The sequence below is a fragment of the Sinocyclocheilus rhinocerous genome, unplaced genomic scaffold (assembly GCF_001515625.1).
Source record: "Sinocyclocheilus rhinocerous isolate Xijiao unplaced genomic scaffold, SAMN03320098_v1.1 scaffold748, whole genome shotgun sequence".
In the NCBI taxonomy this organism is placed as follows: domain Eukaryota; kingdom Metazoa; phylum Chordata; class Actinopteri; order Cypriniformes; family Cyprinidae; genus Sinocyclocheilus; species Sinocyclocheilus rhinocerous.
Window position 1 is genome coordinate 156910 of NW_015650693.1, and position 27377 is coordinate 184286.

At 35.0% G+C, this 27377-nt stretch overlaps 1 protein-coding gene across 1 annotated transcript; it reads right to left on the reverse strand.

The window, feature by feature from the left end:
* Window positions 1–878: 878 nt before the first annotated feature.
* On the reverse strand, window positions 879–26328 carry LOC107712190 (ceramide synthase 5-like). The gene is made up of 11 exons (XM_016517349.1): window positions 25781–26328; window positions 10542–10647; window positions 8610–8740; window positions 7652–7709; window positions 7486–7550; window positions 6682–6698; window positions 6176–6216; window positions 5931–6092; window positions 4441–4547; window positions 2409–2565; window positions 879–1136 (listed from the first exon to the last, which is right to left on the reverse strand). The coding sequence occupies exons 1-11, from the start codon at window positions 25951–25953 to the stop codon at window positions 978–980; spliced, it is 1176 nt and encodes a 391-aa protein (XP_016372835.1). The 5' UTR covers window positions 25954–26328; the 3' UTR covers window positions 879–977.
* Window positions 26329–27377: the final 1049 nt, after the last annotated feature.

Consider the following 27377-nt stretch of genomic DNA (forward strand, 5'->3'; position numbering starts at 1 on the left):
AACAGAAATTACATTTAAAACAAAATGACAAAAGCACATACAATTACTACAACTTAAATAAGTTAACGGAAAATAAAAGCAAATTCAAAATATTAAACACTATAAAGTGTATAAATATTATTAAAATACCTGTTTTATTCAACGTACCAGTAGCTCTCAACTGGTTTTGCTTCAGGACCTAGATATTATTTAACATTAATTTTATTTTTATTTGCATTTAGCATTTACAATGCTCATTATGATCGGAAAATTCCAACTTTTCTGCAGTATATAAATTTAAATTTTTAAAGAATTCAAAATTGACTACAAGACAGGAAACTACACTTTTAAAATTCCACGGGAACCCTAAACTTATTTCATTTTTCATATTTTATTTCTTCGCATATTTGTTTAATTTAATCCACCCTGATTTCCAGTGGAAGGTAAAACACTCCCCAATTAAATCAAAGAAGTATCTCATTACAGGAAAAAGGCCCAGCTTTCATTTTAATAACCTTATTTGGTTTCCAAACATAAAAAAGCTAAATGAAAAACAGCACAGGAAACAAATTACAAACACATCAGTTACCAAAACAATGAAAACAAAAAGAAAGGCAACTGTATATGGAAACTCAAGTACATCTGACCATTAAAATCTGAAGAGAATCTTCTTCCATGACTTCAGTAAAACGAAGCGTGGAAAAGAAACATCTTCTCAACTCCCAAGACAAGGAAACGAGGGAATGCAAATATCACTAATATAATCGTTTTTCTCTTTCACAAGCTTCTCATAGTGGCCATAATGTCATTACTGTCCCATCATCACCGGAATGATGCCCCAATCTCTGTCATCGAGTCTCAATAGTCCCACAACAGGGTGATTTTGTTGGTGTTTTGTTGGTTTTGGTGTTGGAGTGAGGTACAGGGATGAGCAATAGTCCCGTCACGATATTTCTGGGACATGAGTTCTTTGTGCGCAAGGCCACGTGGAGTGAGCGTCACCAGTTGTTGTGGTTCTGGCTCCAGGGTTTAGAGCCAAAATGGCCGTTGGTGCCGTTTTCTCCTCGGGATGAAGCCGTCTTGAGTCGCTCTTTGGGTGACGTTTCGGTTTCTTCCTCCGAGCTGCTTTCGATGTCGCTGCGGTCGTCTTTGGACACCTGGAACGACATTTAAGGTATTAGTTGTAGTACTTTGAATGGTCTGGATGTAGTATGTTAAAAAATGGTTTAATTATTTTATCAACTTGTTTAATGGTTTTATAAACAGACCAATCCAATGGTCGCTTTTTAAATTAAAGGACTGTTTTGGTTCAATTCTCTGGCTGGAAAATGTTGGCGGCCTTCCTCTAGAGGGCGCTTGGGTGCTTTAAAAGCAAAATCCTCCACTCAAAGATGTAGATGAGTTTGTTTGTTCATCAGATTTGGAGAAATGTTGCGTTACATCACTTACTCACCAATGGTTCCTCTGCAGTGAATGGGTGCCGTCAGAATGAGAGCCCAAACAGCTGATAAAAACATCACAACAATCCACTCCACTCCAGTCCATCAATTAACATCTTGTGAGGTGAAAGCAGCATGTTTGTAAGAAACAAATCCATCATTAAGAAGTTTTAACTTCAAATTGTTGCTTTTGGCTAAAATATGACTCCATAATCCATAGTAACGCTTCCTCTAGTGAAAATCCTCAGACAGTTTAGAGCTGTTTTGGCTTGTAAACAATGTTTCATCCATGCAGATGTCTCTCCTGATTCAGACGAGACAACTTTTTCACTGGAGGAAGCATTATTATGGATTATGGAGTCATATTTTAGCCAGAAGAGACGGTTTGACGTTAAAAGTTAGTTGAAGTTAGTTTCTTACAAACAAGTAGCTTTTCACTTCACAAGATGTTAATTGATGTTGTGGATTACTTGTGGATTATTGTGATGTTTTTATCAGCTGTTTGGACTCTCATTCTGACGGCACCCATTCACTGCAGAGGATCCATTGGAGAACAAGTGACGTAATGCTACATTTCTCCAAATCTGATAAAGAAACAAACTCATCTACATCTTGAATGGCCTGAGGGAGATTAAATGTTCAGCGAAATTGCATTTTTGGAGTAAACTAATCCTTTGAAACACATTCAGTTTAATTCACATTTCAGGCTGCTACAAAATGAACCAGGAAATCAAGTAAAGAAAGCAGACTTACAGCCGAAGAAACTGAGAGAGAGGGAAAGACCCTAAAGCGAGCGAGTTTAGCAGAAATAGCGAAAGATTTCTATAAAGACGGGAACAGCCTTCCAGCAGCTAGATAGGGGAAAGACAAACCAGCTCTGCAGGAGAGAAAGATAAAAAGAGAGGAAACGCGTGTAACTACACAACATGAACGTGGACCTCCTGAACATGTGGCTCAGAGCGAGCGAGTAACAGAGGGTTTTGTGCGCACCTTTCCTCTCATGATGGCTTTGAAGGCGATGCCGGCGATGAGGTAGGACCAGAGGATGTGCAGCACCTGCAACACCAGCAGCAGAAAGTTGAAGAGCCACCAGGACGGGTACGGCCCGATGATCTCCCAGCTCTCGAAGAGCGTCGTGTTCAGAATCCTGCAACAACAAAACACTTCATCTTATCTAAACATATGGGGAGAATTTTTTTTACCAATCATTTTACCATTATTTGTAAATTTTACCAGTAAACTGGATTAAGCGTTTTTGTGGATTATGGAGTCATATTTTAGCCAGGAGCAACAGTTTGAAGTTAAAACATCCCAATGATGGATTTGTTTCTTACAAACACACAGCTTTTGGCTTCACAAGAGATTAATTGATGAACTGGAGTGGTGTGGATTACTTGTGGATTATTGTGATGTTTTTATCAGCTGTTTGGACTCTCATTCTGACGGCACCCATTCACTGCAGAGCATCCACTGGTGAGCAAGTGATGCAATGCTACATTTCTCCAAATCTGATGAAGAAACAAACTCATCTACGTCTGCTTTAATATTTTGTATACTACTGATATTTACTATTTTCTCACGAAAAATGAGTACTTAATTTTGACAATGTGTACCACAAACATTTGTCGTCATATTTTCAGATTTTGAGACAGTTTTAAAATAACATATTAACAATATCTATGTTTACATCCAAAGTTGCGAATTTAACTTGAAATATCACAGAAACATTTGTGAATAAAGCACTATTTCTATCCCATGCATTCAAGATAATAAAATAGCCACTTCCTGGGAAACTGGCACAAAGTATCAATAATAAAAATATTGGATATATAATGAATAAAATAATTGACCTCATTAGATAACATATTATAACCTAAGCATTCAAATAATAATAATTTACATTAACTTGTTGTTTTGATAAAAAAAATAAGTAATAGAAAATTAAAAATAATGTTTGAATTATTAATGTACTCTAAAACTACGGCTGCAGACATATGGTTTTCATGATCTGTCGGCATTAAAACTATTATTTGTTTTTAATTAAATGAGAAAGTAATAATGAAAATTTGCCATTCATGTTTTTATATTTTACTTTTAACATTTCTATTACATTAATCCTTGATAAATCCTCATTAAAATAAAATAAATACGTTGAAGGCCATTTAGGATCTTGTTTTTTTTTGCAATGTGAAATTTATGGCATGACAACTAAGCATTCTACACTGTGATTCTTATTAAAATTATAAAGGCATTTATTTAATTACTATTACACAGCAATGCAATGCAATAATTTACTACTGAATTTCATTTCAGATGATTTTCATTAATTTTCTTTTCATTTAAATTTCTAAAATGCTTGAGACTTTCAACACTTTTAATACTAATTTTAGTATTAATAATATGAATACTAAATTAATGCTATCAATATGCATTTAGTATTAGTATGCAATATTTAGTATAATAGAAAGTGATAAGCAAGCAATAAGAGGCTGTGCTGTATTGTGAATAAGTCACAGCTGAAGGGCGTTGTTAGACACGAGTCACTGCAACCCCTTCACTCATTATTCATTACATAAATAATAAACAGTTCATTTTACTGAATATATAACACATGGAACAGTTTTGACACTACATTATTGATTGTTTATGTAGCTAAGGGTGTTGCTCAGTGATACACAGAACCGGATGAAACGGTCATAGCTGTTCTTTATCGTGAATAAAACACAGCTGCTGGCCAGTCAGAATCAAGGACTGGAACTGGTTTTAGAAAACAGTATAGAGAATCTTTAAGGCATATAATAGTGATTTCTCTATGTGATGTCCTGCTGACTGAGTGTGGTATCTGCGGTGGAGGTCAGTGGATCTGGACTGTGTGTCGGTTCTGTCATCGTGATAAAAAAACCCAGACACTAAATCCAGCCGCTCGGGTTTCGCTCTGCCATCAGCGACTCTCAACCACAGTTAATTGGACTATTAAATGATCGCCTGTGCACACACACACACACACGGATGTGATACTGACCAGAAGGGGAAAATGATCAATCTCGTCCCGAAGAAGATCATACTGAACACCACAAACAAGAAGTCACATAAACGCTGGTATTTGGCATAGTTTGCTAACTTTGCGGCCTATAAGATAAAAAAAAAATGAATGAATAAATACATAAAACAAATATTCATTAAAAAATGTTGCATTTGGAAAAAATACAGTGGGATAGAATTTTATACATCAATACTTGTTTAAATGCAGTTTATATACAGTTATATAATGTTTTTCTTTCTTGATTTTTAATAAAACATTCTACAACTAAAAAAATGTAATTTTTATTAAAATCTTAAAAAATGTTAAATGAAATAAAACTAATATATAAAAAACCCTTAAAGGGTTAGTTCACCCAAAAATGAAAATTCTGTCATTAATTACTCACCCTCATGTCGTTCGAAACCCGTAAGACCTCCGTTCATCTTCGGAACACAATTTAAGATATTTTTGATGAAATCTGAGGGCTCTTTGACCCTCCCATAGACAGCAAGGTAACTACCACGTTCAAGGTCCAGAAAAGTACCAAGATGATCGACAAAGTAGTCCGTGTGACATCAGTGGTTCAACTGTAAAGTTACGAAGCTACGAGAATACTTTTTTGCGCAAAGAAAACTAAAATCCACCTATTGTTGTGGGTGTATTATTGACATGTCAAAGTCTAGACCCTGAATATAAGACGACCGCGTTTTTTCAGATGCATTTCCAAGAAAAAAACATCGGCTTATATTCGGGTCAATACGGTAATGACAGAATTTTCATTTTTGGGTGAACTATCCCTTTAAACTTATTTCTTGTATTTTATTTTTTTAGGTAAGCTGTTAAGGCGACATTTAAAAATTACAATTAATTAATTAATAAACAAAAACACTAAATAGATGTAAAAAAAGAATACAAATGACAAAAACACAACAAAATGACTATACCTAAAATTGAAATGACAATGGAAAGAGTGAAAATTGTATTAGTATATTAATGATACTAAAAAGTGCATTTAAATGCTAATTTCTAAATGGTAATATAATAATAAAATAACAATATTATTTGGTATCTACCTATCTATAATAAAAATAAAATGATAAAATACATGTTGATTTATAATTTTATTTTATTGTAATATATTGCATATATATTATACGTTACATTTATAATATTATTATAAATGTAATGTATAATATATATGCTATATATTACAATAATATTATTAGAAAATAATACAGGTATTTTTGAATATATCTGTTTTGTAAATGCTGCTCATGTAGCACTGAATAAAATATCAAAATACTAAGCGCAATTTCACTTCAAAATCTAGTTAGATGTTGATTTAGAAATCAATTATTCATGTACCATTGAGGAAAAAAGTTAATGTGGGTAATTTTGTATAAAATTATACACTGCTCCTCAGTTAAATGCTGGCTGATGAATATTATGCAGAATAACGTGACAGTAAAAGCATTGTTGTGCGTTCTCACCTCCAGCAGGAAGTCCGATGTGTCGTGAACGCACATGACCAGACTCCCCACACGCAACATGTTATTTACATACGAGAAACTGATCAGGCTGATGGTCGCCAGATGATGAACGAACATGATGAGGAAATCCTGCAGAAACACACGGGAAATATGTAAAAAAAACTACCAGCAGGACACGAAAATATGATGCAAATTAAACACGAGCGCACAAAAACAATTCAGATTTGTAACTTTTCCCTTCAAGCTGCAAACAGCAGCCGAATTCTCCAGATTGTTTCCACCGTGTCTATAAATAAAGAGGAACAACATCTCTCTGTTATGATGGAGTCAAAACTCTGGGCTCATAATGGCCACGGCCACCGGCCGTATCTTAAACAAATAGACGAGCCGCACCCTGAAGACGCTCTTCAAACAAAAAATGTGAAATCAACTGTAGGATCATTGAGATTGTTTTATTTATTTATTTTTATGTTGCTCATGACAGTGCATTTACTCCGTAAATCCTCATTATAAAATAAAATCATTTAATTAAATTTTATTTAATGCATGAAGTGACAAACATTTTAGGATCTTTAAGATTGTTTTTTTTTGCGATGTGAAATTTCTGAAAGACAACCAAGCACATTTATTATCTAAATTGTTATTATTTTTAATCATACATTTTAATAATACAATACATTAGGGATGTAACATTTCACTCACATTTTAAAAAATATTTTAAAACAAGCCCCAAATCAAATAAATAAGTAACACAAATAAAATAAATCTCTTCATATAAACAAACTAAGGCTTTGTCTGTGCGCTTTCCTTTTAAAATTAGAGGCAACCACTGCATTTGAATCATGCTCTAAACAAAGATGATGCATACATGCAACATGAGCAGTTTTTAATCTAAATTAGATTGTATAATTTCAGAATTTCAAACAGAATGGTTTGACTTCAGTTTTGTGAAATTATGCATAAAAAATATCTGCACGAAACAGAAACAGCAGACGAGCTGAATGAGACGCAGATTCACTCTCTGCCAGCAGGTGGCGCTTAAAGCGTTTCCTTGGTTTCCGCTGTAAACAAAGCAGCGCTGCACTTATGAACTTTAATATGCATTATACAGAGGCAAGAGGAAAAGAAAAAATACCATCGAAAGACGGTAAGTTCCCCTCAGGCATACATTCATATAAACTCCTACCCCTAACTGAATCGCGATTTGTTTAGCATCTCAACCGATTTGAATCGTCACATATTTAAATCGTCACATATTAAAATGCTAATACTGTATAGCACTTTTCTAATACCCAAAGTGCTATACAGTATTATATATAAAAATATATATTTTTTGCAATCAGTTATATTCTTAAGAATTATTTTATTTTGCTTATGACAATTTAAATTTGCATAAATTCAACAACGACAAAAAAACATGTCCTTTGCAGTTTTCCTTTATATGCTCTTATATTGTGGGTTGTTTGCACAATTTAAACATAACGGGCAAAAGATTTGTGAAAATGTCACAGTTCACTGTTAAGATTCATTTGAACCCACATCAGAAGATGGCAACATTTTAAGCGTTACCTGATAAGGGTAATTGTACCAGCAGTGTCTCGTATCCCACATCCAGGGAGACTAGAAAACACACACACACACACACGGATTAAAAAAAATTACACAAATGGCCCAAACAGTGATATCTGTCTGTAATTCTACATCTTTCAGTTGTAGCTCACCTGCCACAGGAAACGGATCCCATACGTAAATATATACAGATAGAATGTAAACCTCCACCTGCAGAGAAAGCAGAGAAAACAAATGACAGAAACTCAAACACACGGCTGCATGTGAGAGTAACCACAGAGTATAGCAATCAGAAAGGAAATGTTGAACACAATCCCATCAATCCAATCACATGTGTTGGGAAACATGGCAGCCAGAGGCCTGATTTCACTGCTGAACCATAGAGAATGAGGGCGGATCTTTTGTTTGACAACAGATGAATCTGATATGACTAAATCAGGAAAGACCCCACAGGGCTCTGTTTCCAAAAATATATGATGGTAGACAACAACCTGCTCCTCCAAAATCAACATGCATTTATATTTTCACGGCCAATCTAGAGCACTTGCAGTGAAACTGTGATTGACAGAAAAACCGACCAATGGAGGAAGAGACTCCGCCCACCACCCACTGTATAAGTAATTTTCCATTGAAATCTCAAAACATTCCTCAAAGATTTCTAATGAACCAAACCAACTATCTCTAAGATGAATTATTATTAGCTTGTGTACTAATACTTGAGTAGCTTATACTAGAAACTTGACAAATGGTGTAGTCCAAATATCGATGATAATTTCCTCATCACTTTCCATAAAAGTGTCTATAAAATAAAACATTTTGGACGGCATATTTTTATTAATTACATTGAAATCTCAAAACATTCCTCAATAAAGATTTCTAATGAACCAAACCAACTATCTCTAAGATGAATTATTATTAGCTTGTGTACTAATTCTTGAGTAGCTTATACTAGAAACTTGACAAATGGTGTAGTCCAAATATCGATGATAATTTCCTCATCACTTTCCATAAAAGTGTCTATAAAATAAAACATTTTGGACGGCATATTTTTATTAATTTCTATATGCTAATGCACTATAAATGCGCTAGCAGAAAAGCATTAAAACGTACATGCTCTCGCAAAACTTGGTTCTTGTGCTGGGTTTGTCCTGGTTCCGCCGGTGTCGAAACCATCGCTGGACCTTCCTCACGTCCCAGTCCAGCTGCTTAGACAGACCCTCTAAGTGCCTCGAGTCTGGGGACTGGAATAAACAAGAAAAATTGTGAGTAAATGTAATCATATCTCAAATTATCCTTCATTGTATTGTGGAATTATAAAGTTACGAATAAATTCTTGCTAGCATTTTATTTATTTGTCCTATAAAGACACACACACAAGTAATTAATATTTTCAAATTTTTTGCATAACTTGACAATTTAAGTTAAACTGGAAATGACAAAAAAAAAAAAAAGTATAACTTAAAGGGTTAGTTCACCCAAAAATGAAAATTAGGCTGTGTTTTTTGAGAAAAAGGGAGTGGGATCGGGAATGGTCCTCGAGTTGGGATTCGAACTCGGGACACCCGTAGCGTAACGGCGCTTATGTCGTCACGCTACCCACAAGGCAATCGGCGCCGACAATAACTCAAAATTTACATCTTAATTTTATTTAGTTTATTTAGTTCTTCACGTCTTGTATCTCAAGACCTTCACCGACACTTTTGTATACTAATAAATTAATAAATTAAATGTTATAAAGTACAGAATTTTTTGTTGTGAAAATTGTTACAGGCATAAGTTGTGTAACAATGTATGTAAATCACACAATAAACACTGAAATAGCTACATTTATTTCACTTTTTCTTTATGATAGTTTTAAATTGAAATTATATATTTCTTAGAGATTTTTACATTGTAAGCTTTAAAGTCTTGATATAAGACAAAAATAAATAAATTCTAAAAAGTTTTCATTAAAAAAAAAAAGAAAGAAAAAGAAAACCAAACCCTGGAACATAAACTGCCTAAAGTTAATGTAAAAATGTACATATCTCACACAATAAATGAATTAGCTGCAATTATTTTACTTTTTTACTATGATAGTTTTAAATTGAAATAAATAATATATTTATTATGGATTTTTACACTGTAAGCTTTAAAGTCTGGGTCTGGGACAAAAGTAAATCAATTTTAGTTTTCATTATAAAAACAAATAAAATCAAGCCTTGGAGCATAAATGGAACAAAGGTATATAAATTATACTTTCCATAAAAAAATAAATAAATCAAAAATCAAACCCTGGAACATCCAGAACATAAACCGTCTCAAGTTGATACATAAAATGAAAAAAAGAAAGGCCTACAGAATAACCATCAAAATGACAAATGAAAAATGAGACCACAGATTGACAGCTTTCTTCTGAAAGTTATCAGTTCAGGGGCCCGTTGCATAAACTGTTTAGACTAGTCTTAAAAAGTTAGTCATCTAATTTTTTTTCTTCAAGACTGGTCATATACTTTTTAAATTCAGTTATAAAAAGATAGATTGGTCTTATTTATATTGGAAAAGTAAGACTGATTACCCTTGGCAACTGCTAGTTGGTCAAACTAGTTCTCAAGACAGTCTTAACATGGTGGCTAAGTTTATGCAACTGGCCCCAGATCTCCACCCACAACAGCAGCTTATAAAGACGTTTTACAGCAGCTCAACAAAACGGCTCTTTGAAGTCATTGGAGATTGTAAAGAGAAATGTCACCACAATATTCATCTGTCAGCTAATGTTAAACCTGCCTGAGGTGTATTTATTATCGGTTTCTAGACTAAAGTTGAAGATATTGCTCTGATGGCCTCATAAAACACACAGTGACAGCAAAGGAACAACAGGTTCATAAAAGAGAAAAACCAGGACTGAATAATGTCTAAAAATGGGGCTGGGAAATGTTTTGATTGTATTTTAATCTTATTTCACCAGTTTACTTCACTTTGAGCATCAGCTTTGGTCAATGACTCTCTCTCTCTCTCACGGCTTATCATGGCTTTATTTTCCATTACGCTGCTTCAGCATACCCTTGTGATGGATGTAAACACTTTCTCCAGGACGGCGTTGGGCTGAGCTCTCCGACTCAACTCCGTCTGGATGTGAAGGATGGAGGCACATGGACCCGCGATACACCTGAAGGAGGAACACAGAGATAAATCACAATCTTATCCTGCGCTATCAAGACCGAATTCAAGCGATTTACATGCCGGACGCATTAATCTAGATCTGAAGTGTTTTACATTAAACTGATTTTATGATGTTGACTTCTGAGACTAAATTTTAAATAGTAGTTTTCAAGATACAAGCACCAAATTTCAGACTGTTCTGAAATGTTAAAACATACTAATGGTGTGTGCACACCAAAAGCAAAGCGAATACTTGCATCACGTTACTCGCTCTAGAGTGCTCGCAAGATGTTTTTCCATGTTGTTCGCGGGAATAAAAACATAAGAAAAATTGAAATTTTTTAAGATACAATCGGACGTGTCAATAAGCTCTTCTCTGATTGGCTTGCGCGACAACGCGTCATGCAAATTTTCTGCTCAAGTTGAAATTTTTCGACTTACACGAAAAAAGGATGTGATTGGGACGAATGTCACATGTTCGCAGCAAACGCGTTGCCCAATTTGCATCATTCACATTGCCCGGCGTGAATTTCTGTCCGTTTGTGTCTGACTTTGCATGTAATCTACTCTTGCTAATAATTAGATTCGCTTTTGGTGTGCACACACCATAACAATGTGCTAACACATGTTAGACATGCTAAAAATGGGTTAAATCATGTTACCAACATGCTAAGAAGATACTCAATCATGTTAGCGATAAGCTGTGGAATTAGAACTTGCTAGCTAAAACATGTTAGCAACATGCTTGCAACATGTTAAATTATGCTAGCAATGTGCTAAAACATGCTAGCAATGTGCTAAAACATGCTAGCAATGTGCTAAAACATGCTAGCAATGTGCTTTGTACAGCATTCTTTGTTCTTCATTTAGAAAATATTTTGATTGTCATTTGTTTGATTTTGTACATTAAATTCTTTGGAAAAAAAATATTTTTTTGGAAAAAAAGAGTTTTAGCCAATTCTTTGGCTAAAAAGTGCTAAATCATGCTAGCAACATGTTAAAACATACTAGCAATGTGCTAAAACATTCTAGCAAAATGTTTAAACATGGTAACCACATGCTAATTCATGTTAATGTGCTAAAATCATGCTAGTAACGTTAAAATGTTAACAATGTGTTTCAAATCATGCTAGGAACATGTTAAACATGTTAATAATGTGTTAAATCATGCTAGCAAAGTGGTAAGTCACGCTTGCAACACAGTAAAGCAGGCCAACAGAGTGGTCAAACATGGTAGCAACATTATAAATGAATTTAACAACATGCTAAAACGTTATCAACATGATAAACCATGCTGGTAATGTGCTAAAACAGCACGGTTAGCAGCATCATGGTAACTACTTGCTTAAACATTTTAACAATGTGCTAGAATATGTTAATAATATTTCACTGACTTCAAGTAAAATCTTTAAACTTCAAACTTTTCAAACCTTGACACAAGGCTTTGTCAAGCTAACATCAATGTTTGTTTGCAGACTTTACTCATCTAGTTTTAATCTACTGTTCTACTACTCAAACACAAATCTTGATTTAATGAACATTAACATGATCAAACAACATTTCACTATGTACATACCCTTTGTTGAAATCCAGTTTTAGTAGTAGGTGCACAATAACAGATATATAATACCTAATAGTAGGTGCTAATAATGGACAACAAATATATCCCAAAACTTATAGTTAAAAGGGGTCAAGTTCCCCGCTAAGCTCTCAGGTGAGATCAGTGATTTAAGGTGGTAATTAGTTTATCTAGTTAGCTCTTAAATAGCAGCATTTCAGACGTATTACAAAAAGCCACTGATTTGACTCATGCAAAATCCAGCTACATTCCTAAAACTCCACCGAATGCAAAACAAATCAGTCTGACTCCAGGATTAATGAACGCCAGAAGCTGCTGACGAATCTTAAGGACGGGAACATTTATGAGTGGGACACTTCAGGTCCATTAAATCTATAAACAAATTAACAAACGAGCACTGGTGGTGGGTGATGGAAATCTATTTGTATGTCCTGATCCCAAACAACTCACATCGTCAGGTCAGGTTTATCTCGCACCATAAAGAAATCAAATAAGAATAAAATACATCCTGTTCTGGACATACGTCCTGTTCACAGAAGTAAATAAATTGAAATCTAGGGCCTTCACGTCATTATACAACAAAGTCAGGACTTGGTTTTCTAAGAAACCTAGCTAAAAAAAGATGTTTCGTTGTCTGTGAAGTAACTAAGATCATGTGTGTCTATAGACTGATTTCTTTGAAAACTTTGAATACACTGCATTGTTTTCAACAATGATTCAAGCAATGATGCGTGTTTTGGGTGGGAAATCTGTCTATCCAAGCAATGATTGTTGAAAAACATAAGTTTTTGGCAAATTTGGAAAAACTAGTGGCAGTTTACTAAAGTTTTAGTAAAACATATGTAGGAAATATTCTATTTATTGTTAATTTGGTGAAATAAAATAATTGTAGAATAATTCATTTATGTAAAAACACTGAAAAAAATGCATTTTTAAAAATTTTTTTTTTACATTTTACACTGAATATGTTGAATCAACTGTGCAACAATGGATATTTGATCAGAAAGATGCATTCTGAAAATAAATACAGAAATACAGGAAAAAGAAAAAAGTTATATAAATAATACAAATAAATTAAAATTAATAAAAATACAAACTCTTTCAAACACTAGCAGAAACCCAATGGAATTTCTGAATGGTATTTTCATTATATTTCCAAGAAACGGTTAATATGCTATATGATGAATAAAATAAATAAAATACAATAATTAAACTAAAATAATAAAAGTGCATAAAATGAAAATGTGATAAATTATGAATTATTAGCATTATCTCTGACAAATTTGGAAAATTACTTTTCGGCAAAGTTGGAAAATTACACAACACAAGTTTACACAAGTTTCTGTAGTTCTGTTTTTTTAAATTAAATGATTTTCTAAACACTTGTTCATTCACCATCACTTAAAATTTTCACTCAAATGTAAGTTTTGGTACATTGTTTAAGTTTTAGTAATATTTATGTTTTGGAAAACACCTCTGTTTACTGCTTTTTTATTGTTAATTTGAAGAATTAAATTAATAAATATTGTCGTGTTCATCATTGGTCATTTACAGCTCAGATTTGTAATGTTTTACATTTTACATTGAACGTTTTTGAATCTATTTTGCAACAATGGCTATTTGGTCAAAAAGACAGTTCCCAAAACTAAACACAGAAATACAGGCAAAAGACAATATACAAACTTTTTCAAACACATGAATCATTCCTCATGCAAAATATTTAAACAAGTCTTCATAAGAACAAAAACGCCAGTTAATTGTGGTCAAAGTTTAAAACTCACTCCAATAAACCCGGACCAGTGAGCAGCTTAATAAACACACCGCTCCGTAATGACCCTACATGCTCAATGGCCGTTGTAGCAATGTGTTGACAATGGTTGTTTTGAGCAGTTCATTAACCCAGAATTGGCACACGTGGATGAACTATGTCTCCAGGCCCGTTAAACTGCGCCGCCTGCCCACAAATACTACATGCTGCACTGTGGAATCTGACACTCGTCATAAAAAGCAAACAATATGTTTTAATCAAAACAGGGCGGAAAGACATTTTTAGTGTCTCAGGATGAAGTTAAGTGTCTTTGCAGTGCACCAGAATGCTAAGGCTACGATACAAACGGAGTTGTGTAAACAGTCACGTTCCCTGATTGACACATTCACAATATAACGTTTACGATGATAGGGTCAAAGTGACAGTTGGGTTCGAACTAAAAATTAGCCCGCTGATTAGAGACGACACTAAAATCTCAGCTAGTTCATCAGTAAACAGACGTTTTGAACAATACAATCTCGGTTAATCTGCGATTGCCAGTCTCAGCAAAAATCATTAAAGCTGCCCCAGCCGAGTCTGTGTTTAGTTTCAGGCCGGTGGGCTGCACTGGTGGGACGTCTGAAGACACAAACCGTCGGCTCCAAGAGAGCAGACTCCACGTGGGACGAGGGTTTTTCCTACTCTTAGACAATAGAAGGCCTTGTCACCGCACACACGTGATCTTTTGTTGGGTACAAAACCGGATCGATGCGAACAAAATGATGTTCCTCAGTCTCGTTTTCCATTACAAATATCAAAATACATTTATTTGAGAAGGGAGATTACTTATATGAAAAGATGAAATCAAATTTAAGTTTTTTCCTCATCACATATTTTAGTAATCAGCGTAAAATAGTTATTTGCAAACTTAAAAACTATTTTGAAATCAGACAAAGCGTTACCATGGAAATGGTATAGGCTACTTTAAAATCTTTTAGCAGACTCCTCCCCCTAATGGGCAGTGTCAAGTGTCATATTACAAAATTTACTACAATATTTTAAAATTAAAACTTTTTATAATCTTGACAAAATACATACCGTTGGAAAGGTCTGAGTCTCAAGATTCCATATTTGGTGGCTATTTTGTTATAGAAGTAATGACTATTTTTGGTATAATACCAAAATAAAATCTCACAGAAACGTCATAATTTTTTTAAAATATCAACTTCAAATTTGGAACATAACTTATTTAGACATATGGCTTCGATTTTACAGCAGTTTTTTAGACTCCAAAATATTTAATACAATAATTTTATAAAATAATTTGATATTAAATTAAAACATTTTAGCGCAGTACATTTTCTTTACACTAAACTTAAACTTTTTTATCCTTCCATTTTTTTAAATTCACTTTCACTTATGCAATCTGCTGATTGTCTATTTTAAATTTAAAGCAAAAAAACAAATATACATATCGGTCAGTGAGAAACTTGTTTTTGCAAATTTATTTGGCAAAATTAGTGGCATAAAAATTTTCAACCAATAAAGTTTATACAACTTAGTTTTTTTTTTATCCATATGAAAATGTTTCATTGTTGTTATGTTTCAACATGTTGACTAAAATGTAATGTAAGTTTCACCAAGTTTTTTTTTTTTTTTAAGTTTTAGTACAAATATTTGCTGTAAGCAAATGTCTGTCAGTAATGTTAGAAAATAATTTTGTTTTCCCTTCATATTAAGGTTATTTTTCGCACTGCACTGAAAGATTTTTTTGTTGTTGTTTTCAGCAATCTCACCTAATTTTCATTATTATTATTATTTTTTTTTTTGTTTGTTTGTTTTTTAGAAAAGAAGAATCTTAGGTCATTTTGCATCTCAATTAAATGTATCCTGATTTACAAATGTTTATATATTTGTACTGGAAAACAAAGCAAATACCGAGGAAGAACCTCACTTCTTTATACGAGCTATGAAAGGGAAGTAGAGTATTTCCATGCTGGTTTCAATGAAATCACAAGGTTTTGAAGACCTTTTGAAACACAATGACGACACAAAACTGACCGGTAACAGGCAACGGCACTGGACTTCTGATTCAATGTTAAACAGGATGAAGTGTGGCAACAGCTCGGGGTCAAAAACTGAATGCTCGATTCATGCGGATTACATCACTGCCGTCACACACATCATTTCTGGCACAGATTTTGCTGATGCTGTCATAGCAGAGATTCTGAATTGTTCATGTTTTGGCTGTTGTGTGGGCGTTTGTGTATCAGCGCTGCATGCAAACCTCGCCATGACAGGACAGCCGGCTAACAGCATTTGCCATTTTCTCACTAATTTGATTTCAGGCTCTGATAAGTGAAACATGACCTGAGCTTGTCCTTTTTGGGTGGAGACTCGTTCTGTGTGTTTCTATGTCTTTACAGGACGTAAAAGTAGAATATGACAACTGACCCCACAAAAAAAAAAGACAGGTCAACATGACCCCAACAAAAGACTACAGATAACCAGATAATGAAACTGATAATGACCAATAAAATAAAACTATTTGACAGCTCAAGGTTAAAGGGATTGTTCACCCAGAAATGACAACTCTGTCATCATTTACTCACCCTCAAGTTGTTCCAAACCTGTTTGAGTTTCTTTCTTCTGTTGAACACAAAAAATATTTTGAAGAATGTGGATACCCAAAAAGTTGACGGCAGCCATTGACTTCAATAGCATTTTTTCTATACTATGAAAGTCAATGGCTACCATCAACTGAGGCAGTAAATGATGACAGAATTTTCATTTTTGGGCTAACTTTTGGGTGTAAATATATACAGTCAATGATTAGATTGAAATACAATTTCTAAATTACAATTCTTTACTAAATGTAATGCATAAAAAAATTAAATTCAATACAATTGAGATTCTTTACAAAATTTCAAATTAGATCAATTTGATTATAGTTTTTCACTAAATTATGTGATGCATAATGGAATCTGACTTTTAAGTATGATTCAGTTCAAGAATCAAGATTTGGGAGATTCTTTTAGAAAAATATGAAGTCCAACATGATATCTGATCAAAACAATCAGAAATTTGGTCACGACTGGCTTAAACTGCAATTTTGTACTAAATGGTCATGTTTAGATTTGATTATTTTAGTACAATTCAGAAATTAAAGATAATTTACATCATTGTGGAATACTTACAAAACCAATAACCAAGTTTTACATTTACACTACATTTATAAAAAAAAAAACTAAATCCAAACATCATTAAAACCAAGTACAACCAAGATTTAAGATTTGAATTTCTGATGGTTTTGAAATTGTCTGAAACCATTGACTTAACCATGTTTTTTTCCTACATTAAAATTTAATGCCACTAAAAAATGTCCACTTAAGTGCGTGAAAAAAAATTCATGCATAATTAACCTTTTTCAACGCAGGAACTACATTGGTTTAGCTAGGGATGAAAAATGCTTTTAAACTCAAGTTTGTAAAGCGATGGTAGTTCTGAATTTTTAGTTTTGAATTGAACTTAAGTTAGGAACTTTAAAATATAGAACTTAAATTCAAAAGCGGTTGCAGATGCTTATATGTTCCAAAAATAACTCATGTATCCCATGTAAACATAAAATGCAATGAAATAATTTTTTTGTTAATTAAATGCACAGATGTAATCAAACAACCTGACACATATTTATGACAATGCATGCAAGCTAAAACCAAAGGCAACTTCTGACTCAGGAAAACCCAGTAGACCCACAGTACTAGAGCTGTCTGGAGCATTAACTATTCAGTGACAGACTGAACTCTATAGGGAAGGATCCTGGAAACGGGTGATGATGACACATTTCCAGAACCTAAACCTCTTGAGCAACAGCCCTGTGAATGCCAGCGTCACTCCTGCAGAGTCATTATGATCCGATGTTATCGGCACGACAGTTGAACACATTCCTTTGAGAGAATGAGCCCAAACAAGTGCTGTGTGAATAAGGCCTTGTGCGAGTGTGTGTGAGAGAGAGTAATTATTCTGTGTGAATGAAGGTTGAGGGAATGTTTTGAGTCCTCAGGAAATAAAGAAACATAAAAAGTGTATGCAATTCATGCCAAGAGCACAGTGACACACTTCAATTCAATGTCATACTTTTTTTTTTTGCCTGAAAAAAACTTGGGGAAAATCTGGGGAATAATGAAATAAAATAATGTCTTATATAATAAGTTAAAATAAATAAGTGTATATTTGTACAATAAGCTAAAATACATTTTAAAAATCTATTTAAATTTCCAATTTAAAAAAGTAAAAGAAAAAAAAAGTATATATTCAAGGCAAAAATAAAAATTGAAAAGTATATATTCAAGGCGGGGGGGGGCAAGCTTGCCAGATTTCCGGCTACTTTGCATTAAACAGCCTACTGTATAGCTATAGAACAATTCTAGCTAGAGATGCACCGATCGATCGGCCAGGGATCGGAATCGGCCGATTTTCCTCATGATCGGCCCGGATCGGTGATCGGTCGGTCAGTCTCTCTTCTTTCCGATTTCGAGCCGATCCGTTTTGTTACCAGTGTTATTTTACATTTGATTACTTTAAGTTCTGTAATATTTCTTACCTGAATAAAAACTTACTTAACCTGAAAAACTTGGTTTCATAGCTCTCTTTATTCTATTGCATTTATTTGGGCTGTTGTTTACCATTTTTTTTATTTGTTCTTATTTTATTACTGACTTTTTACTTGTGTTTTTTTTAGGAAAATAAAATTTTGCGTTGAATAAAAGTAGATTTTTGTTTGTATATGCTGTCAATTATAGTTCTTAGAAAGAAAATCGGAATCGGCAAAAATCGGTATCGGCAGATCACACTAACAAAAAAATCGGAAATCGGAATCGGACAAGAAAATTGCAATCGGTGCATCTCTAATTCTAGCCTATATAAAACAACATTTAACATCAAAACGCAACATCTAATGTTAAAATGTATGTTTTTAATTTAACCTTCTCCCTTTAAATACTTTGGTCAGTTCAAGAATAATTTATGCAATTTTATTTTATTTGTTTGAAAGAATTAAAAGAGCAGTTTCATGTCCATTCTTGTATTGTTCAACTGGTCGAGATTGAGATAGATTTTAGAAAGTAATTAGTAACGCAATACTTTTTAGAGAGAGTAATTCGTACAGCAATCTAATTACACTGTTGAAGATGTAATTAGCAAGTAGTAATGAATTACTTTTTTTAGAGTAACTTACCCAACACTATATATAATTTACCTGATTTTAAACAACATTTTATTCTTAAAAACATTTTTTTTCCCTGGCTTTTGAGAGTATTTTCTGATTTATGGAGTGATAAAAAGTGATATCCAAAATCCCTTCTGTAAAATCCTTGAACTCTAATATGCCAACAAAATGAAACAAGAACTTTGAACCTGAAATCTGTTAAGTTTCATAAAAATTAACTGCAAGGACATCAAAAATTCCCATAGATAGTTCAATAAAAAAAATTTATCTGGTTTAGATGTTTAAAACCCCTGCAAGTGTGTAACTCATCATCGCTAAAGCACATCAACACTATCTGTGGTCCGCAGTTGCCATGAATAAATGAAGAGAGTCATCTCTGACAGACCGCATGCAGACGTCACCCTGAAACCAGACCAACCCCCTCTGGACCAACTAGGCTAATTGGCCTCCTCAGAGGCTCAGTCAGACCCCAGACATGAGGACACAGTGAAACATGACAGGGGTGTGCGCCTGACAACGCTCTTCTGCGAAAGCCAGCACAACAAAAGAGGCCCAGTTCACCCAGAGTCAATGTAATATGTTCATGCAGGACACTAAACGACTGCTATCTGCTTCATAAACCACGAACCGGCCCATCAACTGAAGTTCCTCAAGAGATACACTGAACATTTACAAGTTCTTCTGCAAGAATGAGGTCTGGCGGGATTCCCAAGACTTGCTTAACCACAAAACGAAGCTTTAGGTTTCCCTCAAGGTAAATCAATCAGCTAAACAGTGATGAAAACTTGTTTTTTCCATCTACTTGCCAAGGAAACATTTGTCATATCCATTTAGTTTAACTTAATGTGCTACATTAATTAAAGCTACATAGACATGTTAATCAAATGGCAAAAACACAATTAAATTACTAATATTTCATCTAAAATTAAAATGGAAAAGATATAAATGAAAACTAATTCAAAATACTACAATGGTATCTCACATAACACTGTCTAGTATGTATTCTGCATGTAATCTGTATTAATCTAGTATATAATCTAAAAAAAAAAAAACCCTGGGCCCGTATTTATCAAGCCTCTGAGAATTACTTTCAAGAATGCTGCTAAGAATTGACTTAAGTGTAAAAAAATTATTGGCTCAAAGCTGCGCTTAAAAAGTTATTTATCAAGCATCTCAGTCGCAATTTAAGCGAAGTGTAGGACTAAATCTTAAGTGTCAGTCTTATTCCTTCCTTATTTTAGAATATTCTCAGATAAATTCACATTGAATGGTTAAATTCCTAATATGAGTTTACATTCAACACACATTTGACAATAAAGAATTTTCAAGAGAATACGTTATGGTAAGGAAACGAATCGTCATCACAACCTTCAATTTACTTAGGGTTGTGCCGGTAGACGATAGTATCATGTATCGACGATAGTCAGAGATATCGCCTGTTGCCGATTTCTTTGACGACAGCAAGACGATTATTATTATTAGGCTATTATCCGTCAAAAGTATAGGCGCCTATCTTTAGTGATGCACCCCGGAGAGCAGCTTCAGAAACTTGCCGCAGCGTGGCTGGTGAGTATTGCCGAGTTCACACTGCACGATTTTAGCCCGATTTTTCACTCGCCAACAGGTTTTGCGAAATCGCCAACAAATGCTTGATTATAACGGGAGTGTTTTTAAAGAGCATATAATACGCTAGACTGAAGTCAGTTATGATGTTCTTTGGTAATGTAAATATTCTTTGCTCGTTTTCTGTTTGAATAACTGAGGAAATGTAACTGTTTGATTAACTGCTTGTCGTCAAACATTTCAAGAACATTCTTCCTCTCCTGAAAGATTTGCGCATGTCTCTGTCTCCTCAGCGCCATCACAAACCCCTACTGGCAACTCCTAACCACCTGAGAGACCTCTCGAGCTTAATATAACTGCGAGAGTAAAGCCTCGTACACACCGGGACTAGTGTTGTCAAAAGACCCGGTACTTCGGTACCAAGTCGGTACTAAAAAAAATGAAAACGTTACGGTACCAGGTTTTTTTAAGTACCGGTGGTACCGTGTACCCGGTCAACCCGGTTCTTGATGCGCTATCCGAAAGGTGCGCAGATGCGCTCTCTTCATAAAAGCACTGAGACATGACGACCTCAAAATGAGGAAAACAAACTAACAAAACATTTTAAAGAAAGCAGGTAACGTAAAGTTTCATTTTAATTTTTAATATTTGTGTTTCCCATACATTGATTTATTTGTGCCAGCCCGCCAAAATATCAAAATAATGCTATTATTAGAGTAGTTAATTGTTAGCATAAGTGCGCTAACACTAATATAATGAGCATTAGAATGAAGTTTCTTTATTAACTATTTAATTTTTATTTTTTAGCTAACTTAGTTGTTATTCTTGGCTGAATAGCTCTAGGTTTTCAAAAGCACTTTAAAATTAAATATGTACACAGTTTGGATTAAATGAAAGTAGCACATTTTTTAATTAGCATGTTTTTGTGTTTTGCTTTGGTACCGAAATTGGTACCGAGAACTGTGGATTTTCTCTGGTATTGGTACCGAATACTGAAATTTTGGTACCGTGACAACACTAACCGGGATGATTATCGCGCGCGCTTATCGCCGACGTTTTTCGATACATCTTTTGTGTTCATACCCAAGCGATTTTCGCTGGCGATAAGCCAAGTGAACATGCCAATTCACTCCCTGACATTAGATTGCGCTTAATGAAAAACAGAAATACCCCGGTAAACATCGAATCCTATTTGATCTGCAATTCCTCTCCATAACAACTCCATCTTATCGCGATTTTTGTAGTCGCTGTCGCGTTTGCGCGTCGGTGTGCACACTCACATTGGCGCCCTTTGTTTAGTCACGAGGCTTTAAACGTCGGCGATAATCGCGCGCGATATTCGTCCCGGTATGAACAAGCCTTAAGAGTGATTCTTAGCTTTAAGAAATTTGATAACTTGCTTTTATACTTAAGTTTGAAAGTAGGTGTAAATTTAATGAATTCTCAGCACTTAAGACTAAAATGGCACTTTGAGAAGCTTGATAAATACGGGCCCTGGACTCAAATGTGTAAAGTAAAGAATTTACTTTATACACCTCAATCTCATCTTCTGACATTTTAAGTACACAGTTTTTTCAGTGTTTCACACTTTTAAGAAGAAACCCAACACATTTGGTGATGCCATGTGTCTGAGCTAGTCCTGTGGACTGGTTTCACTTGCTATTTTTAGCGATGTGCTGCAAACCACGTAAGTAAAACTAGTCAAACGTAAATTTTAAACCGTTTCAACAGAACTGGTGCAACCAGACTCAAAACCACAAATTCGTTTACCTCAACTTGATCAGTAAGAAGAAGTTGTTTCTCCTAACAGGTTCCTCAAGATATTTATAATACTCCACATCATATGAACCATAAAGCAGCCAAACTAACAAATAAATGTTGTTTTGGATGTAATACCTTGGAGTTTTATTCAAACACCATTATACATGAATATAGCCTTTATTCAGTAGTATGCTAGATATCAAATCAACACAGTTCTGCTTGTAACCATAATGGACCCACTTTTTCTCATGAACACTGGGTTTTAGATGTCAAACGAGATCCCACCCACCGAACATTCAGCTGAGAACGCTCTGGAATGTTTCTGCGATCTATTATTAGTCCTAAATCTAAAATATTAGTTAAAGACGTTGAATGCTCTTCCTGCAGAAAGCCAACAGCAGATAGAGCAGAATCGTGTTGTAACAGACAGCAGCTTGCATAGTAATTTGCCTTTTTTAAGTGTTTAGTCTGTGTGAAAATTTGAAGCGTGCATATTAACGGAATAATTCGCCCCAAAATTACGATTTTTGCATCATTTACTTGCACCCAAACTGGTAAAAGACGTCCATAAAACCATAAAGCATATTTTAAGTCATTTAATATTACAGTTTAAAGGGGTCATGACATGAGAAATCAAATTTGCCTTTGATACAAATTTGGTCTTTGTATCATAAAAACATCCTGCAAGTTTCATAGCTTAAAACGTCTTCCTCTTTATGAACAAAGCATTTATTTTATCAAGCTCCAAAAATCGGATCCTCCTTTTGGATCCGAAGGGCAAGGTGACATCACCTGGGCACAGTCATTTGCATAAACTCCGCCTACTGAGCAACACATCACCATAGGCCCCGCCCACTGGCGTTCAGTCGCTAACGGCTGACACTTGATCATGCTAAATGTGAGTGTCACATTGTGTCAAAAGAAAATAGAAATTATCACTGCTGCTACCTTGTCTACACTGGATACAGTATACAGGTGCACGTTCGCTTTCTGACACAGTCCACACGCTCGTGTCAGTCGTCAATCGGACAAATGGAGTGAAAGAACGTTTGCTTTGACGCGTTTGGTTTAAACAGCTTGTTCGCGTCTTTGTACAGATATCAGAAGGATCCCAGCATAAGGAACAAGTGGATAGTTTATTTTTTAATGGCACCCCGAATCGTGTCAGAGGATTATTTGGAGTATTTTGCTTTGTAAACAAGGCACAGTGTCACAGAGAGTTCACAAAGAAACATTTGATGAAAGATGAAGCAGTACTAGATCTGACAGCAGCTGCATCACAAACCATAAGTAAATTATTTAATAATGCTTTGTCTGGAAATGACCGTTTTATTTTGATTATGTTGTCAAAACACTCACATGCAATAGTTAGGGGGTGTTGATACTGTTTCCTATGCAATGACGTTAGCTAATCATAACAGTAATGGATTACTGAGAAGCCTGAATGGACCCGCCCCCTAAAACAGGTCGTTTTAGAGAGAGGTTCAGAATGAGGGTTGAAAATAATCATTTTCCCACATATTGATTTGTTTTGTGTGTGCGGAAAAAAACTTTATTAACATTATGAGTAGGCTAAACCTCAAGGAACTTATTCAAATAATAAAAATAAAAAAATCCATGTCATGACCCGTTTGAAGAACATACAGAACATTAAATCAGTTTTCACTTCGCAATCAAGTCACTTTAGTATTTTTTCAGACCTTGACAGAACTGGTCCCCATTCACTTTCATTGTATTGAAAAGTGCAGCCTGAACATTGTACCAAACATCTCCTGTCGTGTTCCACATAAAAAAAGTCTTCAAAAAACATAAAAAGGTGAGGGTGAGTTAGGGCTGCACGATCAATCGAAATGGAATCGAGATCGCGATTCGCCAGAAGCTGCGATTGTCATGCGTATCTTTCAGTGAAGCACGGTTCTGTGATCAGCAGTAAATCTCCATCCGAAGGCCAGAGGGCGCTCTCGCGCTGAAACTCCAAATACACCTCGCAGAAGAAACCCAGAAAATCTGCTGCAGCTGAATAAACAGAAGATTCAACTGCTTTCATTGATTCAACGTGACTAATAAACACACGACTACGGCAATATACGGTTTATCTGAGTTCTTATTATTATAATTTTCATTAAAATAAAGTATATTTATAATGCTATGCCTTTATCACTGCTTAAATACTATGAAATATGTTGCGTGCCTTATTCTGTGTAAGAAGCCACATCATCTCACAGAAGGATTTATTTCAAACACTCGACTGACGTTATGAAGTGAGTTTGGAGTAAAAATGTGTTATTAAATGTGGTATTTTCACATGCTTTCAGATGGAGCAGCATTTACTTCACAGAGCAGCTATGCAAACAGCTGTCATTATCGCAAACGATTTCTTCGATTTCGTAATCGCGCAATAAAATCGTCTGCGATTTTTTCCCGTAACTTGTCAGTGAACTACGGCTATGTGTAGTAAATTCTGCTCCATCTGAAAGCACGTGATGATGATTTCCTGCTGATTACAGAACCGGCATTACTATCAAAATGCGCATTACAATCGCATTTGATTAATCGTGCAGCACTAGGGTGAGTAAACGATGACAGAAAACAGTAGTTCATTTTTGAGTGCGCTATACCTTTAAAACCAAGCTTTCCCACACTGACACACAAGTTACCACTCAAGCTCTCTTGAATTCAAAGCATAGTTGAGACATGACACAGCACATGTTTACACATTACATGCATCCCAGGCTCTTCTAAAGGTGTGGTGTTCATTTCTGACACTATTTCCAGATATTATAGTGTCAAAATCAACATTAGGTAACTCTATATCATCACACATGTTCCTGCATTTCTGCTCAACAAAGGATGTTTGACTAAAAAGCATGCTTTTTTTTAAATGAGAGTGCGGTTGTAAAGGTAGGGGTGAAAAAAAGACACATAAAAAGACTTTTAAGCACAGAAAAATAAATGCAATCCTCTTTTCTGAGTCTAGGCCTTAAGCTGGTCAGCTGACAGATGCCTCAGGCTGAAAGATCATAACCTGAATGCTTGAAATTCCTTTCAAGTTCATCCAGCCCAAATGGACTTCAGAACAGCTTCTTTTAAACGTTCAGACACGTGCATGCATAGCCTAAACTTTCAATATTAAGACACGGGAAAGCATGTGATGTGAGTTTAAAAGATTGATATTTATACATCAGCTGAGTCTACACAAAGTTCTGGTTGGCCAAATGAATGCCAGACGCGTAAAAAGGCGTCCAGTCAAACGCAAATCATACCTCTCGAAGACGATCCGCACCGCGAAGATCCCCAAGGCCAGCGGCAGCGCGGAGAGCAAGTGGCCGGCTTTAGGGTACTCCACTCCGGGCGCTGGGTCGGCCAGATCCGCCCAAGTGACATTGTGCGGAAGCCAGAAGCGCTCGTTCCAGAACCAGGCTGAGAGCGCAGCCATGTTAGGAGGAAAACTAGAGATTCAGAGAGAGAAGAGGACGTAAAGACAGAAAATATGCGGGAGGCAAACGATTCGCCGCCCCCTTTCTCCCTCTCTCTCTTCCTCTGGCGTGTGTGGATGTGTTGAAGGTGTTTCCACACGATGAGGCTGTTGCATGAGGAAGTGTGCGCACTACGTAGTCCTCACAACAGGTTACGACACAAAATGCTCGTTAATAATGCATAATACATATGGTAGAGATATTTATTGCTCTGGTGTAGAGTTTCAGGATACTGTTGCTGGCTGAAACTAGTAAGCGGTAATAGTGATGTTCCGAATCAGATCTTAGTTTCGAATTAATTATTTTTCATGATTTGGGCAAAGTGATTCTGAAACACTATAGAAACTGTTATGTTTAACATATCACCAATGAGCTATTTTGATCGAAAACGTAGTTATAAACAGCAGTGTTTAACGAAATGATTCATTCAAATAAATCAGTTCTTTGAATCGATTCTTTTAGCGAGCCGCGCGAATGAAGCGATTCTCTAGAATGAATCATACCTGTCATCGCTCAGTCATGACAACTTCACTGCGTGTTATATGGCGACCCGTTGTGGACCAACTATGAACAACAACAGTAACAATATTAATTGATTGATTGACATCAGTCAAGAGCTTAAATATGTCGAAATTTACCACCTGGAAATTAATTTAGGAATTTAAAATAGAGATCTAACACATACAATATCATTTTAATGTCTACAGTGGATCTATAATTACTTCATTTAAGAATTAAATTTCTTGAGTCACACAATAAAATGGTTATCCATTTTACTCACCCTGTGATGGAGAGGGGCCCATGGAATAATTGGTAACTACATTTAAGTTAAAAAAACCTGTTTTTATTATTTATTTATTTTTGCTGTTAAAAGTGATTTTTTTTTTAAATGTTCAAAGATTCATGCTTCTTATGTCTGAGCAATTACAGACAAGTCTGAAAAAATATCACACGTGTCTGTGCTTTAGGAAGTTATAATATGAGGCTCAGAGGTGTAAAGAGTACCTAAAAACCATACTTGAGTAAAAGTACAGATACCTTACATTGAAAATTACTCCACTGCACGTTACAAATCACCAATTCCAAAACAACTTGAGTAAAAGCCTTAGAGTATCTGATTTTAACAGTACTTAAGTATTTTACTTATACTAAATATTGGCTCAAAAAATGCACTAGTCAAAGAGATTTGCCAGTGAAAAAACTGTAATGTTGTGGAGAAGCTGCAGAAAATAGAAACAAACATAAAAAAACAATATCCTTCAAAAAAGTCTCCAGTATAATAGATAAATAAAATAATGTTAAGTAAAATCAAAAAGCTGAAGCCTTCATGCAGTGGATGTGCTGGTTTGGGCCTCATTGCCAGCTGCAGTCATGTCCTCATCTC

Coding starts and splice junctions, on each gene's coding strand:
- LOC107712190 (XM_016517349.1), bottom strand. CDS start 25,953: ATGGCTGCGCTCTCAGCCTGGTTCTGGAACGAGCGCTTCTGGCTTCCG. Junction 7,551..7,651: donor GGATCCGTTTCCTGTGGCAG/GTGAGCTACAAC, acceptor TGTGTTTTCTAG/TCTCCCTGGATGTGGGATAC. Junction 4,548..5,930: donor CATCGGACTTCCTGCTGGAG/GTGAGAACGCAC, acceptor TTTATCTTATAG/GCCGCAAAGTTAGCAAACTA.